At 40.1% G+C, this 19,011-nt stretch overlaps 1 protein-coding gene across 1 annotated transcript in view; it reads left to right on the forward strand.

Annotated features, from left to right (window-relative positions):
* LOC134839789 (uncharacterized) overlaps window positions 1–19,011 on the forward strand; it is a gene marked incomplete in the record, with an annotated part of 166,686 nt that overhangs the window by 9,543 nt on the left and 138,132 nt on the right. The window contains 5 exon segments of the mRNA XM_063855411.1: window positions 4,374–4,470; window positions 4,624–4,973; window positions 5,635–5,806; window positions 14,393–14,540; window positions 15,137–15,290. Of these exon segments, the coding sequence (XP_063711481.1) occupies window positions 4,374–4,470; window positions 4,624–4,973; window positions 5,635–5,806; window positions 14,393–14,540; window positions 15,137–15,290 (921 nt within the window).

The raw sequence follows: 19,011 nt of genomic DNA on the forward strand, positions 1-19,011 counted from the left end.
GGTAACTTGTCAATTTGACTGAATTTTGCAAATTTTCGTGCACTTAGCCATAATGCCCAATGCCTAAGCTCGAATTACTTGAGCGTGGCGAATTGTTCCAAAGCAAGTAACGCCAGTAAGCCAAGCCAAGAGACAATAGAGGAAATTGCGATACTTAAGAGTCTAAAATTGTTTTAAAAGCCAGTTGTTGAAGTTTCAGTTAGCGCCTCCCTCTTGCTCAAAAAGTTAAACATTTGGGAATATGAATCTAAACAAGACTGATCATATCAAGGCGAAGCCTTGAATACTCCGAATGCCTTTTAAGCTCTATGGAATAGTGTTCGCTTAAAAAAATTGATAAAACTTTGAAAAAAAAAACAACTTCCCAAAAGTTATGTATAGTACGAAATGATATTTAGCATGTATCAAAGTTTTAATTAATTTAAATAGCATGCCTCAATTCAATTTGAAATAATTTGAAGACAGATTAAATCTCCGCTTACGCGCTAATAGCACGAAATAGATTGCGCATTAATTATCCCAAACTGGCAATCATGAAACCGTCATAACTTTGCCGAAAAAACTACGGGTGAAATATATTTCTTAAATTTGAGTCCAGGACAACAATACCTTTTAGTTGATATAGTAAATGTTCCGTCAGAAAGGTCGAAATTGGTCTGGAGGAAAAAAAACCACCTGGATCACAATTATTCCGTCACTTTCGTGGAAAGTCGGAACTAAAAGATATTTCACTTCCGTTTATTGGTTAAGTTATGGCGTTTTAAAAATTGGCCAAGTTGTGGACTAATTGATGCGCGCTTTGAAATATTTATTTATGACGCTGAAAGCGTAACGCAAAATATACGAGCAGTCGTGTCGTTACCTTAGATCTTTTTCACTGATTTTTTTTTAAACAGTTCCACTTGTAGGTTAGACAGCTCGCAGCCATATAACGATATAAGACTGCTTGTATCAGGGTAGCCCTGATTGTTCCGACTGCCCTTTTACTGGTCTCAAATAGTTCTGGGAAAGAAAATAATCACATACTGTGGACATTACGCTGATAAGTTTCAGTTCTTAAATTTCGAGAAGTTTATGGAATTAATGAGGCCAATTAGCTTATTGCTTCAATCCAATTGGAATGATTTCGTAGTGCGCTATAATGCGCTCCGCCTAAATAATTCAGCATTACACTTGGCTCTTTTTTCTTTTCCAGTCTGCAAGTTTTAACTAGTAAAATTTTTTTTTTCTAGTTAAAAATTTGCTAGTTAAAATTATACTTGTTAAAATTTGCAGATTGGGAAAAGAAAAAGAGCCAAGTGTTATGCTGAAAACGTAATGCTAATTATTTAAGCGTAGCGCTTTATAGCGCACTACGAAATCATTCCAATTCGATTGTTGTGAAAAATGACGTACGGACTAATTCAACCATGACAAACATTTTTGGTCATCATAAATAACATTGTGAAATTACACCACTAAATTGATGCTCGTGGGAAGTGGGAGGAGAAGAAACAGAGCCTCGAACTGTAAAACGAGCAGTTTTTGTAGATTCTCTTTGGGTTAATTTTCCTTGCGATAAGCAAGGGTATTGCAATCGGGTACCGGGACTTATATAGACGTCTTGACTCATCTCTAGCTTGTTTCATATTTTATTCAAATTTCTTAGTGTTACCGGCCAACTTAGTGTGAATGTAACGATTATGCCTAGGACGGTCGAAGTCCTCGGTTCAACTCTGACCAGGACCTGTTTTTTTTTACAATTCGGAACTTCTCTGTTACCAAAACAATTGTCGGCCAATTATTTGTCTGCTTATCTGTTGTCGGATTAGTTGTCTCATCTTGAAATTGTTTTTTTTCTGCGCACATTTTTTAGTGTTGTTTTTAGTGTTTGATTTACGCCTGTAGTTTGTAAATTACTTACCATGACTTCGTATTTCCTTTTTCATTTAATTATTATTTCGGCTCATTTTTCATTAACTTAATGACCTAATTTTGGGCCGTTTCGAGATAAACACAATTTTAACACTCCCCTCCGCCCTCCGCACTTTTCAAGTTGGTTGTATGTTTACAAATTGGCTTGTTGAAATTTCGTTTTTTTTCGTGTTGGAAAATTTTTATTTTTTTTTGCCAAAAATTTAGTTTTTCTCAGAAAATTTCTCTGCTTTCCAAAAAAGGCGTATCAATTGAAAGACTGCTTTCTCCCTTGTGTGCCTGCATACTGCCCTATAATTTTTTTTACTTAACTTTCTATCTACAGCCTTCGAAAAAGTGTGGGGGGATTTTTTGACCAACATTTTTTTTGTTTTCTCGAAAATTAACCCTCACAAATATGAGCTTTTGGTTTCAATGAATGGACCTATTTGGAAAAGCTTCCGCTCTCAAGTGGCCACGCCCATTTTTTTTACACACAGCTATGACCGTCGGAATAGTCAAATTTATGATTGTTTGACCGTTTTTTTGAAATTTTTGAATGTTCTCGAAAACTATCTTGCCCTACCCGAGATTTGGGGTTCAATTCTCAGAACGGGTTGTGAGAAGCTCATTTGCTTCTGCTACTATTCCCAAGTTGTTTGGACTTCAAAAGTTTTGGCCCTTGGCCAAATAAAAATTTTGATTTTTTGACCGTTTTTTTGAAATTTTTTGACTTTTCGCGAAAACTAACCTCACAAATCTGAGATTTTGGATTCAATCGAAATTACAGGTTGAGTGAATCCCTTCTGCATAAGCGGCTACGCCCTATTTTTTCACGCACAAAAAGCCATGAATCTCGGAAATGTCAAATTTTTTGATCCGTTGACCGTTTTTTTTAGATTTTTCTTGCTAGCTATTCTATCAAATATGGTATCATTTGTTTAATCGAAACAACAGGTTGTTGAAAGCGTACCTTTAGAATTGGATATGTCCAGTTTGTTTACGAAAAAAAATATGGAGTTCAAGCAAGTCGAAGTTCTGTAACTTTGACCATTTTTTGGAATTTTATTGACGTTAAGCGAAAACTACCGGGCCAATTTTTAGGTTGTGTCCAATCGAGAAACCCGGCTTTGAGAATCTGCTCTGCTTAACTGGACATAACCTGCTGTTTGCAGAAAACGTTTTGGAAAGTATTTTGACCGCTTTTTAGAATTTATGACCGTTTTTTTTAGAAACATTTTGAATTTTTTTTCAGAATTTACTCGATGAAAACTGAGATGAAAAATTACATTAAAAAAGCGGCAACTCTTCAATTTTTGTAACAAAAATATTATATTTTTGGAAAAATTGATTATCTCAAAATTTTCTACTCCTCTCACTTATTTTAATAAAAAAAAACAACTAAGGTTTTAGGCAAAGTCCAATTTTTGAAATCACACCATTCGTGCCGCATCAGTATAGCAAACTCATTCAATATCGAACACGTACCTCCAGCTTTAGCTGGCCCATAGTTGTTTTTTTATCGATACATACGAAAATTTTGTTTCACCTAGTTTTTTTCAACATCTAAAAATTTTTTCGACTTATCTTTTTTTATATTTGTGTGCTCTGCGTCGCTTCTGTTTATAGTGGTGTGCGTTTCCGACGGGACCCACGAAGATCTAGGCATCGATCCCCGAGAGGAAAAATCTTGGAAATGGGTCTGAAAAAAACCACCCGAGCGTATATATTCCTCACTTTCTTCAAAAGTCGGCACAGCAAACATTCACGGTCTACGAGCGTTTTAAAGCGTTCCGTCCAGAGATCTAGCGATTAGAAGCGTGAATAGTTCGCGTGACTTTTTCAGCATCAAAGTCTAAAACGAGCAGTGGTGTGCTCCCCGGTGGGGTGAGAAGTTTTTTTTTCGGAATATTGTCTGAAAAATACCCCAAGTATGTATAGTCCTCTCTTTATTCCAAAGCCGGCAAAAAACTGTGAAAAATTTTTTTCTAGAACGTTTTAAATACTTTTTACTGGTGATTCGATCGATAATAATAGTTTTCAAAAATTTCGAACCTTTTGCTTGTTAGACGAATTTAGAGCGAATATATTCAGCATGCAGCTGTGCGTTAAGTGAAAAACTGTGCGGTAAGCTATCAAACTCTAAATTTCCAGCTGTGAAAAAGTAGTTTTTGCAGCTTCATGTAAACCTACTCGCGTCACGATGTCGTGCACCAAGGATGTGTCAGTTTGATGGCGAATAAGTTCTTGATGGCGGCGGTGTATTGGTGTATTGTCTAATAGGGCGACGCTGATGGGTCGCCTCCAATTGATAATTATATTCGACCGGCCGTTATTTGTCCCCCTCTCGATAACATTCTCCCTTTCTGCATTATATCGAAATATTTTTTTCTCTCAAAATTAAATGTGGTCGAAACCTCTGCTACTTTACAGCAACCAGCAATTCTTTTTTTAAAATGTTTTGGTTGCCCAATCAACAGGTTCTGCCGCCAGCTGCAGTTGCGACAGGTGCTGGTGAGGAGTGACCAGATGGGATTGTCTTTCAAGCCCGGACCCATGACCCAATTCCACGACAAGGTAACAAAAACCAACTTTATCTACTAACAGTATTGAGTGTCAATTGAAAATGCTCATTAACGTGTATATTTTGAATCTGCTACTCATTTGTACATAATTTTCGAATCATGTTCAGCTTACAGTATTGACATAACTTAATGAAAATGTATTTAGTTTGTAAGACGTCGTGACCAAGTGCTGGGGCTGAACTCATTGCAAAGATGGGGTGAGATCCAAACGGCCTTTATTCAACAGACTATAACGTTGACACCTCCGACGCCCTCTGCTGCTTCGGGGGGAGGAACTGTCGCCCGTTTTGGAAACAACAACAGCCGAAGCAACAGCGTAACTGGCATCGAGATTCCAAAAGAGACGAGGAGTTTGTTTCTGTTTGTTAAGTTGCAGTCATTGAAGATGATGTTGCCGAAGCCCCTGAAAAATGACAGTTTCGGATTTGCTCAGACTAGGAAGCACTGGCTGAGAGTATCTGTTTACTTTATATCTTCAGCTCAGACTGCTCCGCAGTAAGTAGATGAAAGTTCAGATGATACCTTTTTTTCGAAATTGTTCAAAATATTTTAATAGTTTTAAAATATTCTTTAGACTCCCTAGAAAACATGAAGCAATGAAACGGTCAGAAAGTGTGCTTGCAACGAGGGGGCGGATCTAGGATCCATTTGCACAAGGGGGCGGATTTTCACAAATATTTCGAAAATTTTGTTGATGTCGACCCTTTTTTAAGGTTGACTTAATTGATTTTCTGAGCTCTCCCAAAGCATTAAAAGACCGTTTTGGCCAAATTTTCCGCACCGCAGCCAATATTTTGAAAAAAAAACAGGACTAAAAAGGCGTTCTTAAGCACTTGGAAATCTTTGACCAAAAATAGCGTTTTTTGGCGCCCGCTCCCCCTCAAAATTAGTAAATATTGGCGCCTTATGCGCCTTAAGAAAAATGGAGATCTCAAATTAGTACAAAGGGGGGCCTTTGAGTAGGCAGGGGGTCGAATCCCTGGGAGAAAGCGTCCGCAAGGCGCGACCCCACCCCACCCGACCGCTGGTGCTTGCAATAATATGTAATTATTTGTGGATGATCGATGGACCATTTAGATAAAAATTGTTCCCAAGAAGTCAATACTTGGTATGGTTTAATTCCGTGTATTAAGTGTTTTCTGCTTGGGTGATTCAGGGGCGATAGACCTGGAGAACTGATGCAGGAACCCTTCTTGGTGTACTTGCCGCTGCCTATGTCAGTAGGCTACTCCTCTCAGGGGGATGGACTCAACACAGCCCCTTCTCCCCAAGACAAGATCGAGATTGGACAGTACTTGACACCCTATACTGCATCGTGTCTGTTCGAGGTTAGAAATTACTCTGAAACAAGACATAGTCAAGAAATTATTCTTAAGAAAGTATCATTTAATTATTAGGGTTCAAACAAAAATCTGTTCAGAAAAACGGAAATCAGTTGACCAGTTAGTTTCATTGGTTGGTGATATAGATATATAATATGAAGCGAGTAAACGAGAATTTGGTAATTTTTTCAAAACTAGTTGTTCTTATCTTTTGAGGTGTACACTAGCGGAGAGCTCAACCGGAACGAAAATTTCGCACATTCAAATTCGGTTCACACACAAACTGCATTCACTGTTCGTAGTCAAATGTTTGAATCAAGTCGCTTTTTATTGAAACCAAATTCGAAACAAAATTCGGATTTCAACCAAAATTCAATCATGAATAGGCAATTGCAGCAAGGCATGGCATTACCTCCGTTTCGTCGAATTACGCGAAAAACTCATAGCGGTGTGCAGACCCAACTTACTTTTTCCCCTATAAATTACGCGTCCTTTAATGAATTTCTCTCAAAATTACCACCGCCAGAACTCACAATCAGTGACGTAAAACACCAAGTTATCCCGTCAACGGAGAGCCTTACATTCAGAAGAGTTGATAACGACCGGATCGATGCAATTTGTCAGACTCTGGAAACACAGGACACAGAGTGCCAGACGCAGACTGAAGAGGACCGCTCAACCGGACAGGACACTGAATGTCAAACAACCGCCAGCATAGAGGAAGAGGACACCCCGATGTTCCGCAAAAACTTACGAAAAGTGATGGACGTAATCTTTCTAGCAGCCGCAACTAGACGAGAATATATCGCCGCTCCTAAATATGGTTAAACAACAAAAATGGGACAACATTAAGGATTGCTATGGCCCTTACTTTTATAATGTAAGACTCCGCCTGTCCGTCAGAGAAAATATCCTTCTATACGACGACAGAGTCGTTATCCCAAAGCAGTTAATACCCACACTTATGGATGCACTACACCTTACACATCCGGGACAAGGGGGAATGCTAGAAGCGGCGAAACATGTGTGGTACCCGTATTTACATCGAGATATTGTAGCAACTGCCCAAAATTGCAAAAACTGCCGTGAAAAGGGTAAGAACTTTAAAGTAATCTCGGGTGAACAACACTACACAACATTGGACGCGGTGGTAGAACCAAACGAAGAAATCCAATTGGATTTTGCGGGGCCCCTACCTGATGAGAACGATAAAGAGGTTTACATATTGGTGGTTGTCGACCGTTTCTCACGTTTTTCATACGCAAAAGTCGTAACTAATAACAAAGCGGATACAATCATCCGATTTATGCAAAATCAGATAGTAAACCAAGGCGTACCACGAGCGATCAGATGTGACCAGGCACAAGGTTTCAGGGCCAAAAAGTTCCTCATATATTGTAAAACGGATAATGTAAAACTGATTTTTGCACCAGTGGACGACCACAGAGCTATGGGTATAGTCAAAAGGCTCATCCGAACCTTAAAATCACGATTAGCAATTATGAAAATTGTTAAATCAAATCAACCATACAAATTAGCATCAGACGTGGCTGAATTAATAAAAACACTCCGCATTACCCCTAACGCATCTACAAAGGTTACACCCTTCGAAGCTCACTATGGTAGAAAAGCTAATACACCACTGAGTAACCTCAGCACGTCGCCTAAATCCTCAAATCTTTCGTGGGAAAACACTAAACTGTCATGTTTAAATGAAAAAGTGCTTTCTAAGCCCGCGCTGTCGGCGGAAACCATGTGGAACAGAGAGGTGAATAGTGAGGATGAACTGGACCTAAAGTTCAAGCACCAAGGCAAACCCACATCGGACCACCAATACGTACCCGAAACTATCTTCAATCCTGTACCACCCGCACAAAACAACGTGGAACAGAACACAATCGAGGTCCCTCCACGCACAACAATCAACTCAAACAAACAACGCCCAAAAAACCAACAGGATACCTTTCCAAACATGGATGCAATTACCCTGGATAGCAGCGATGAGGAGTTCGACAGGAGACTACTCCAAAACTTCCCAATAGGTGCGCACCTACCTCTGTCAATTAAACCGTACGAAATTAAATCACTCAAGGAATCTTTTCTAAAAGAAACAACTAACGATTTCGAAAACTTAAGGACACGTAAACCCATAAGACTTTTAACACGACAAGAAAAACAAGCTTTACAAAGGGCACCGTTACTATTCCTTAAGGATCGTTTCAAAGGTCCAGCACATACGATAGATCCTAAAACAGGACTCCGCCTCGAACAAATTGCTAGAAAAACGGGAACTATCGCCAGGAAAACTAAAAATCCGGGGACATTTGGGGCACAATTCAAAATTATTGAAAATGGTGCAATAATAAATTACTCTCCGCATACTGCGTGGATAAGGGAGGATGGCAAACAACCTAGAGTAATTAGGCATGATGGTCTCGCGTTGATACCAGACCCAAGGGTCTATGGAAAATGTAGACCAGCGGCACTAAAGGAATTCGTGGCCTATAAACACCTACCAAGAGCCAAACCGCATGTTTCAGGTAAAAAGACACCTAACAACGAGACACAAGGAGAAAAAGCAGTAACAAGTCCGAAGAGACCACCACCAAAAACAACGCAAGAAATCATTGAACAGACGTTGAATCTAAGAGCTCTTGGACCCCAAAAACTGTTGAAACCTTTTACAGCTAAAGGAAAACTGAACGCCCGGGACAGACGTAACAAAAGCGAAACGTCCACACAACGTCTCCCAAAAACAATACCGCAAGGTAAAATGAGTCCTAAAAAGAAATCAAAAGTCGATCTCACAAAGATCCAGTTCGAATGCGACACCTCAATCTCACTCTCGTCGGATACCGATCTAAACCACAAAACCCCATCACCGGATAAACAACCTGCCGCCAAAAGAATTGACCTCAAAGCCACACCGGAACCACACTCACCTGAAATCCGGCGTTCAACGAGAACGAGAAAAAGTACACTAGCGGAGAAATTCGGAAACGCTATCCCCATTGGAAACATCTCGAACAACACGGAGGCATTAATCACGGTGGCAACGATTCAGGATTCGAACAATGATGGGACTACAGCGAATGAATCAAACAACGCCACAAAAATAGACAACAGACCAACCACGGTGGCCGATGACCTTGCGGCATTTCCATCACCCTTATCACAAACATCCAAAGATATCTTGTGGACTGAGGTCCACATGAATAGTGATACACCTGAAAACGCCCGAGAAATGGTCCACGCGGATAACTCACCACCCAGAACTACAAGCTCGCGTTACATCCTTGACAAACCAAGAACAACGGAAGATTCGTTTAGTAAAGAATTCGAGGATGCTATGAATTTCCTGCAATCAATTAGGCAATTCCATGACCTTTCAAAGAGAGAAGGAACAAATAACTCAAAAATCGAGCAAACAACACTCACCGGCCACAACTATCAGAGATAACCAGAGGTGCAATAATAAATTTCTCTCCGCATACTGCGTGGATAAGGGAGGATGGCAAACAACCTAGAGTAATTAGGCATGATTGTCTCGCGTTGATACCAGACCCAAGGGTCTATGGAAAATGTAGACCAGCGGCACTAAAGGACTTCGTGGCCTATAAACACCTACCAAGAGCCAAACCGCATGTTTCAGGTAAAAAGACATTTAACAACGAGACACAAGGAGAAAAAGCAATAACAAGTCCGAAGAGACCACCACCAAAAACAACGCAAGAAATCATTCAACAGACGTTGAATCGAAGAGCTCTTGGACCCCAAAAACTGTTGAAACCTTTTACAGCTAAAGGAAAACTGAACGCCCGGGACAGACGTAACAAAAGCGAAACGTCCACACAACGTCTCCCAAAAACAATACCGCAAGGTAAAATGAGCCCTAAAAAGAAATCAAAAGTAGATCTCACAAAGATCCAGTTCGAATGCGACACCTCAATCTCACTCTCGTCGAATACCGATCTAAACCACAAAACCCCATCACCTTTCATCACCGGATAAACAACCTGCCGCCAAAAGAATTGACCTCAAAGCCACACCGGAACGAACCACACTCACCTGAAATCCGGCGTTCAACGAGAACAAGAAAAAGTACACAAGCGGAGAAATTCGGAAACGCTATCCCCATTGGAAACATCTCGAACAACACGGAGGCATTAATCACGGTGGCAACGATTCAGGATTCGAACAATGATGGGACTACAGCGAATGAATCAAACAACCCCACAAAAATAGACAACAGACCAACCACGGTGGCCGATGACCTTGCGGCATTTCCATCACCATTATCACAAACATCCGAAGATATCTTGTGGACTGAGGTCCACATGAATAGTGATACACCTGAAAACGCCCGAGAAACGGTCCACGCGGATAACTCACCACCCAGAACTACAAGCTCGCGTTACATCCTTGACAAACCAAGAACAACGGAAGATTCGTTTAGTAAAGAATTCGAGGATGCTATGAATTTCCTGCAATCAATCAGCCCAATTAGGCAATTCTATGACCTTTCAAAGAGAGAAGGAACAAATAACTCAACAATCGAGCAAACAACACTCAGCGGCCACAACTATCAGAGATGACCAGAGGTGCAATAAAAAATTTCTCTCCGCATACTGCGTGGATAAGGGAGGATGGCAAACAACCTAGAGTAATTAGGCATGATTGTCTCGCGTTGATACCAGACCCAAGGGTCTATGGAAAATGTAGACCAGCGGCACTAAAGGACTTCGTGGCCTATAAACACCTACCAAGAGCCAAACCGCATGTTTCAGGTAAAAAGACATTTAACAACGAGACACAAGGAGAAAAAGCAATAACAAGTCCGAAGAGACCACCACCAAAAACAACGCAAGAAATCATTCAACAGACGTTGAATCGAAGAGCTCTTGGACCCCAAAAACTGTTGAAACCTTTTACAGCTAAAGGAAAACTGAACGCCCGGGACAGACGTAACAAAAGCGAAACGTCCACACAACGTCTCCCAAAAACAATACCGCAAGGTAAAATGAGCCCTAAAAAGAAATCAAAAGTAGATCTCACAAAGATCCAGTTCGAATGCGACACCTCAATCTCACTCTCGTCGAATACCGATCTAAACCACAAAACCCCATCACCGGATAAACAACCTGCCGCCAAAAGAATTGACCTCAAAGCCACACCGGAACTACACTCACCTGAAATCCGGCGTTCAACGAGAACGAGAAAAAGTACACTAGCGGAGAAATTCGGAAACGCTATCCCCATTGGAAACATCTCGAACAACACGGAGGCATTAATCACGGTGGCAACGATTCAGGATTCGAACAATGATGGGACTACAGCGAATGAATCAAACAACGCCACAAAAATAGACAACAGACCAACCACGGTGGCCGATGACCTTGCGGCATTTCCATCACCCTTATCACAAACATCCAAAGATATCTTGTGGACTGAGGTCCACATGAATAGTGATACACCTGAAAACGCCCGAGAAACGGTCCACGCGGATAACTCACCACCCAGAACTACAAGCTCGCGTTACATCCTTGACAAACCAAGAACAACGGAAGATTCGTTTAGTAAAGAATTCGAGGATGCTATGAATTTCCTGCAATCAATTAGGCAATTCCATGACCTTTCAAAGAGAGAAGGAACAAATAACTCAAAAATCGAGCAAACAACACTCACCGGCCACAACTATCAGAGATAACCAGAGGTGCAATAATAAATTTCTCTCCGCATACTGCGTGGATAAGGGAGGCTGGCAAACAACCTAGAGTAATTAGGCATGATTGTCTCGCGTTGATACCAGACCCAAGGGTCTATGGAAAATGTAGACCAGCGGCACTAAAGGACTTCGTGGCCTATAAACACCTACCAAGAGCCAAACCGCATGTTTCAGGTAAAAAGACATTTAACAACGAGACACAAGGAGAAAAAGCAATAACAAGTCCGAAGAGACCACCACCAAAAACAACGCAAGAAATCATTCAACAGACGTTGAATCGAAGAGCTCTTGGACCCCAAAAACTGTTGAAACCTTTTACAGCTAAAGGAAAACTGAACGCCCGGGACAGACGTAACAAAAGCGAAACGTCCACACAACGTCTCCCAAAAACAATACCGCAAGGTAAAATGAGCCCTAAAAAGAAATCAAAAGTAGATCTCACAAAGATCCAGTTCGAATGCGACACCTCAATCTCACTCTCGTCGAATACCGATCTAAACCACAAAACCCCATCACCGGATAAACAACCTGCCGCCAAAAGAATTGACCTCAAAGCCACACCGGAACGAACCACACTCACCTGAAATCCGGCGTTCAACGAGAACAAGAAAAAGTACACAAGCGGAGAAATTCGGAAACGCTATCCCCATTGGAAACATCTCGAACAACACGGAGGCATTAATCACGGTGGCAATGATTCAGGATTCGAACAATGATGGGACTACAGCGAATGAATCAAACAACCCCACAAAAATAGACAACAGACCAACCACGGTGGCCGATGACCTTGCGGCATTTCCATCACCATTATCACAAACATCCGAAGATATCTTGTGGACTGAGGTCCACATGAATAGTGATACACCTGAAAACGCCCGAGAAACGGTCCACGCGGATAACTCACCACCCAGAACTACAAGCTCGCGTTACATCCTTGACAAACCAAGAACAACGGAAGATTCGTTTAGTAAAGAATTCGAGGATGCTATGAATTTCCTGCAATCAATCAGCCCAATTAGGCAATTCTATGACCTTTCAAAGAGAGAACGAACAAATAACTCAACAATCGAGCAAACAACACTCACCGGCCACAACTATCAGAGATGACCAGAGGTGCAATAAAAAATTTCTCTCCGCATACTGCGTGGATAAGGGAGGATGGCAAACAACCTAGAGTAATTAGGCATGATTGTCTCGCGTTGATACCAGACCCAAGGGTCTATGGAAAATGTAGACCAGCGGCACTAAAGGATTTCGTGGCCTATAAACACCTACCAAGAGCCAAACCGCATGTTTCAGGTAAAAAGACATTTAACAACGAGACACAAGGAGAAAAAGCAATAACAAGTCCGAAGAGACCACCACCAAAAACAACGCAAGAAATCATTCAACAGACGTTGAATCGAAGAGCTCTTGGACCCCAAAAACTGTTGAAACCTTTTACAGCTAAAGGAAAACTGAACGCCCGGGACAGACGTAACAAAAGCGAAACGTCCACACAACGTCTCCCAAAAACAATACCGCAAGGTAAAATGAGCCCTAAAAAGAAATCAAAAGTAGATCTCACAAAGATCCAGTTCGAATGCGACACCTCAATCTCACTCTCGTCGAATACCGATCTAAACCACAAAACCCCATCACCGGATAAACAACCTGCCGCCAAAAGAATTGACCTCAAAGCCACACCGGAACCACACTCACCTGAAATCCGGCGTTCAACGAGAACAAGAAAAAGTACACAAGCGGAGAAATTCGGAAACGCTATCCCCATTGGAAACATCTCGAACAACACGGAGGCATTAATCACGGTGGCAACGATTCAGGATTCGAACAATGATGGGACTACAGCGAATGAATAAAACAACCCCGCAAAAATAGAGAACAGACCAACCACGGTGGCCGATGACCGTGCGGCATTTTCATCTCCATTATCACAAACATCCGAAGATATCTTGTGGACTGAGGTCCACATGAATAGTGATACACCTGAAAACGCCCGAGAAACGGTCCACGCGGATAGCTCACCACCCAGAACTACAAGCTCGCGTTACATCCTTGACAAACCAAGAACAACGGAAGATTCGTTTAGTAAAGAATTCGAGGATGCTATGAATTTTCTGCAATCAATCAGCCCAATTAGGCAATTCCATGACCTTTCAAAGAGAGAAGGAACAAATAACTCAAAAATCGAGCAAACAACACTCACCGGCCACAACTATCAGAGATAATCAATACACAACTGCGATGATAGGAAAGGTCAACGAGGACCAGCAGGAGGAGGACATATAATTGTGGAGACATACTAAATTGATAGACTCAATTTATCAAAAAGAGGGGAATGTTATCCGTACGGATATTATAGCAAAACATCCAGTATTGATCAATCCAGTTCAGGTGCTAACATAACCAGTTGTTAACATTAGCATGTCATAGACTTAGAGTAAAATAATTAACCTATAGAAGTCTGATGATTAAATCAGTACCTATTTATACGTAATCACATATGTACTAGTACTTATAAGGCACTGTCTCTCAAATGATTCGAGGTCAGTGTCAGCCAGACTTAAACATAGAACGTTGAATTTAAGTTGTTCTTTTATTCGTTTAATTCTCATCCAACACACAGCGTAGTTCACACTAACACAGAACCAACATAGATTATACCTCACATAACGGTCGAGGGTATAACATGAGGTTTAAGCTTCCCATCTCCCACCCTAGAGAAATTGGTAAATTTTTTGAGACAATCGGGGGAAAATAGAGTTTTAACTTAAAACAATTTTTGCCACGAGAGCACTGATAACTTTCGTATCACCGGCTACCTTTGTTGCATCTGCGATAATTACCAAATGAAGTCATAATTGCAGCGTGTGTCTGTGTGTGCAAGTGGTGCGTCGTCTTCGTTCTTGGGTGGTCGTGGTGCTGCTGGAAACTCCAAAGTCCGCATCTATTGTGACCTGCTCGTTCAGAGCAGTAAGGGGTCATTGGAGGTCATTGCCAAGTGTGGTCTTCCACGTAAGTAAATGCAGAATCCCGTGTGAATATGACCCAAAGGGATGTTAAGGACAGCAACAGAATGTCAATGAGACAAATTAGGGAACTTTTATTATTTTAAGAGAGTTAAGCTGACCGTTAAGTCAACTATTTTAGAAGTTGACCGTTAAGTCAACTATTTTAGAAGTTGACCGGCCAAATAGTCACCACAATTTTCTACAATGTTTTTACCCCCGATATAATTCATATTTGAGCATGCAAAGTGATGTATTCAGCGACAAGTAAACCGGGTCTCTTAAACTATAAACAATCATCGATACTCAAAGAACGAGTGAGAGAGGGTGCTGCTATTGCCACTTCTTCAACAAATTATTTCATTTTCGACTCGCAGTCAAGACCCGTTAACAGCAATCCGACGGATTACTGCTTAACATATCATGGCCACTAGGAAATAGAAAATAACTTTGTTTTCTCATTTCCACCTGCAAGTGCTATTCTCATGGCAGAAGGACGCGAATAGCAGAAGGTTTTCAACCAATCAAAATATTTTATTATTATTCAAAGATGTGGCTAAACGTTCAGCTTTCTTCATGGTTTAGCTTATGTTGTGTATTTAGTGGGCAATAATGAGATGGATGCTATGGCCCAGGGTATGATTCATCCAACTATGGCTCATTCTCAGCTGCAGCAGCCTCAGCTTTACTCGGAAAATGATTTCTCACTCCGACCGACTGCATCTGCGCTCACTACTGAAGAGCCTTCACAGACCAAGTAAGAACAGTCCAGTCCCTATTTGGTATTATTTTATGACAGCCATTTTAGGCCAATCAATCCTATTTTTTTTCTAAAGGCACCAATGACAATTTTTGGGCAAAAAAACGATTGTTGTGCCTAAAAACGATTTTTGTGCCCAAAAAGTGCCCAAAAACTATTTTTGGACCTTTTTTCGTCTTCAAAATTTGCAGTTCACCCATTTCGGAGAAGTTTTGCTTGCAAAAGCATTTATTTCTAAAACCTAAGATTTACATGTAAAAATTGTCAAAATTGGCAGGTTGCTCTTTGAAGTCAGTTATTTCTGCCTGATTCTGTTAGTTGGATAGATCTTTTTTGGAAAATTTGCCCGACAAAAATGCGTATTTTGGCGCACTCGTTCCCAAAGTTAGCAAGAGAGCAAGTGTCTTGTAATCGGGAATCGGGAAGTGGACATCTTTCTTACAAATCTGTAATATATTGAACTTGTATTACTATTCAACCTTAACAAATCCCAAAATCCTTTCCACTAGCTCTAGAGGTAGCCTACGGTCTGGGGTTCGAGACCTTGCTTTTTTCAAACGTGTTAGTATCAATTTTGATCCTGGAAAAATTTATTGCCGGAATTCGCTTGTCTGCTTGTTTTTTCGTCTTATTTAGCACGCCATGCAAGCATTTTTTTAAAGTTACTATTTCTGATTTTGTCCGTTTTCCTTTTTTCGTTTTTTTTGCTTAAAAATTTCTTTTCTGCCTAAATAGTTTCGGCATAAGTTTTTTGGCTTAGTCGATTTAGTTTTTGTCATTTGAAGGCCAAAAAATTACCATTGTTTTTCAAAACAGTTCTTTTTGTTCCGACTTTCGATACGAAAGTAACGGAAGATTTGTGCTCGGGGTGGGTTTTTTCTTCAGACAAATTTCGACTTTTTAACTAGCCATTTTTGACGGAATTTTTTATACCATTCGAAAGGTATTGTTGTCCTGAGCTCAAATTTGAAAAGATATTTCACCTGTGACAATTTTTCGTAAAGTTACGGGGGTTTCAAGTTTGCCAATTTGGGACAATTAACACGCGATATATTTCGCGCTATTAACGCGTAAGCGGAGAGTTAATCCGTCTTAGAAATCGTTCCAAATTGGTTAAAAGAAGCATATTTGCCATAATTGGTTTGTTACAAGGAGCAAAATTTATCCTTTTGTACTTTATATGGCGTGTGGGGGGATGAAAAAATTTCATAAAAAGTTTCAAATTTTTCATTTTGTTTTATTTCATTGAATTTTTAAATGCTATTACTGCTCCATAAACCTCAAAAGGCAGTCGGAACATTCAGGGCTTCGCCCTGATATGAGCAGTCTTGTTTTTTTTTGTGCTGTAAAGTTTCGAGGTTTCAACACTAAATTGCTCAAAAAATGTTCACACCAATTATTTTGTATGCTTTTTTCCGGCTCAACGTATTGTTGGCCTAGTGGCCGCTCGATAAAAACTAAATTTAATTTGATGCTGGTAGCTGTGTTTTTTTGCTGTTTTCTTTGTCTTTTCTGAGCAAAGATTTTTTTTTTTCGATTTTGCTATTTTCGTCTCAACAACTTGCAATATTCGCTAGTTTGCAGTACTACGGTTGAATTCTTTTGCAATTGATGCGAAACTCGGCTCCGCGTATCGTATAGTGGTGACGCGTATCCCTTATGTTTTATATGCTTATTGTAGATTTAGTCTTATTTTGATATCATTGTCTGAATTAATTGATCTTTTTACAGGAGGGGGCCACCCCTGCACCCCCGTCTTAAGCCGCTTTTGACTGTTTGTATCTGATGACCGCTCGACTAGCTTAAAGCTCGACTGAAAGCATAACAGTCTGAAAGCGTAAAAATGTATCGACTTGCATAATTTTGATAGCTGTGTTTCTCCGAAATACAAAGGACAATTATAATCCATTCAAATTGAAACTTGAATATCTGAGTAATAGAAAACTAGGCAATTTGGAAGTGATGCAAGCAAATTAAATTCCTTAACAGATAAATCGTGATCAGCCTGCCTCATCTCGACCTGTAATGGCTGAACCGAACACTGATCGCCGCGCAAATTGTGAAATATGTGACAAAACTGCGGAACCAAGTTAAGCTCCTCCCCTCAAAGCTGTTTGTGGGGCGTAGGGGGGAGTAGTGACGGATATAGGTTTTTCTCGAGGGAGGGATGAATTTTAAAAAAATAGCGAAAATTTAGTCGATTTTTTTTAGTTCAACCAAGTTGATTTTCCAAGCACTCCCAGAACACTATAAAGACCCTATTTTGACTAAAAAAATTAAAAGCAGGTCAAAAATGCAGTTTTTGGGCATTTTTTGGAAAATTAAAAAAATCGCGTTTTTTGGCGCTTCCCTTCAAAATTATCATAAGCTGGCATCGAATGCGCGTTTAAAAAAGTTTTGGGTTGATCGGCCCAAAATGGATGTCATAAAATAATACTTAAATTGTTTCTTTGGTTGGCGAGGAGGTCGAATCCCTGGGTGAGGGGGATGAAGGATGTATATTTGGTTTTAATTTGGACATTATCAGCCAATGAGAACCGAGCATTTTACATGCAGCGCTTAGCAAATTTTATCCTGCGAATTAAATGATGGGATGGAATTAAATACTGGGAAGCCTAATTTGGTCTATCTGGTGAGGGATGTTAACTTGATCCAAACTGTATTATGTTTATTTTTTGTTTTTATTGGTTTTATTTATGTCAATATTTGAATTTTGTGTTTGGTTTTTGTGCTATTCGATATGATTTTCATTTTAAACTTTTTTTGTGCTAGTCGAATTGTATGCTAGTCGGTACACCGCCTCTGTGTTTATCAGAAGAAACCTTTTTAGGATGTTGCGGCGATATAACACTACGTGCGGTGCCTATATCATATGAGAAAAAATGAAAGCTATACTGAGCGAATGGGGGACCGGACTTTCATTATGTGTATTTAGGAAATCAATATGAAAGATTACAGTTGACTCGCTCGCTATTGCGAGATTTATCTACTGGAGCTGGTGTGTTCAAATAGCGTGCTTTGTAGGTAAAAAAATGTTTAATTAGGTGCAATTGTAAATTTGACTTGCGCAATAAATCAGATACATTTTTTTAAGATGAAATGAAATTTTTTGGCTTATTTCATTTTCGACTAAAATAACACCACCCAATGGGGGGCATTTAAAAGTCCCGACATACAACAGTGCAGTAACTACAAATATGATCAAATATGCCAAAAAAACGATGATTTTCGGCGCCGTTGAACAAAGTTTTTAGCGCCGAAGTACAACAGTGCCAAAAAATAAAGCGTTGTTCAGAAGTGCCAAAAACTGACAATAGGAACTTTTGAAACTTGTACTTCAGCACTGTTTTGCTGCCTCTCACCCAAGTAAAGGAATTAGCGCATGATAAATGGCGTTTTGCTTACGGCTTCGCCCCCCCCCCCCCAGTGATTGCTATTATTTGTGCATGAGTAATAATTTGGTTTGTAAAAATAAGAAAGAAAATACCCGGGTTGACAATAAATGCTAGTCATACAATTCTCTTACCGTTTCCCATAAAATTAAAAAATTGTACGGAAATAATAAGACAAGCATTTTTCATCAATGAAAATTGTTTGATTTGCTTTTTTTTCTCCATTCAATTTGTTTTTGTGTTTGTTGTAAGCACGCACAGTACATGTAGATAAATATTAACCATAGGTTAGAATGACATTTAAACTATGCATAATGAGATCATAT

The sequence above is a fragment of the Symsagittifera roscoffensis genome, chromosome 2, assembly GCF_963678635.1.
Source record: "Symsagittifera roscoffensis chromosome 2, txSymRosc1.1, whole genome shotgun sequence".
Taxonomy (NCBI): domain Eukaryota; kingdom Metazoa; phylum Xenacoelomorpha; order Acoela; family Convolutidae; genus Symsagittifera; species Symsagittifera roscoffensis.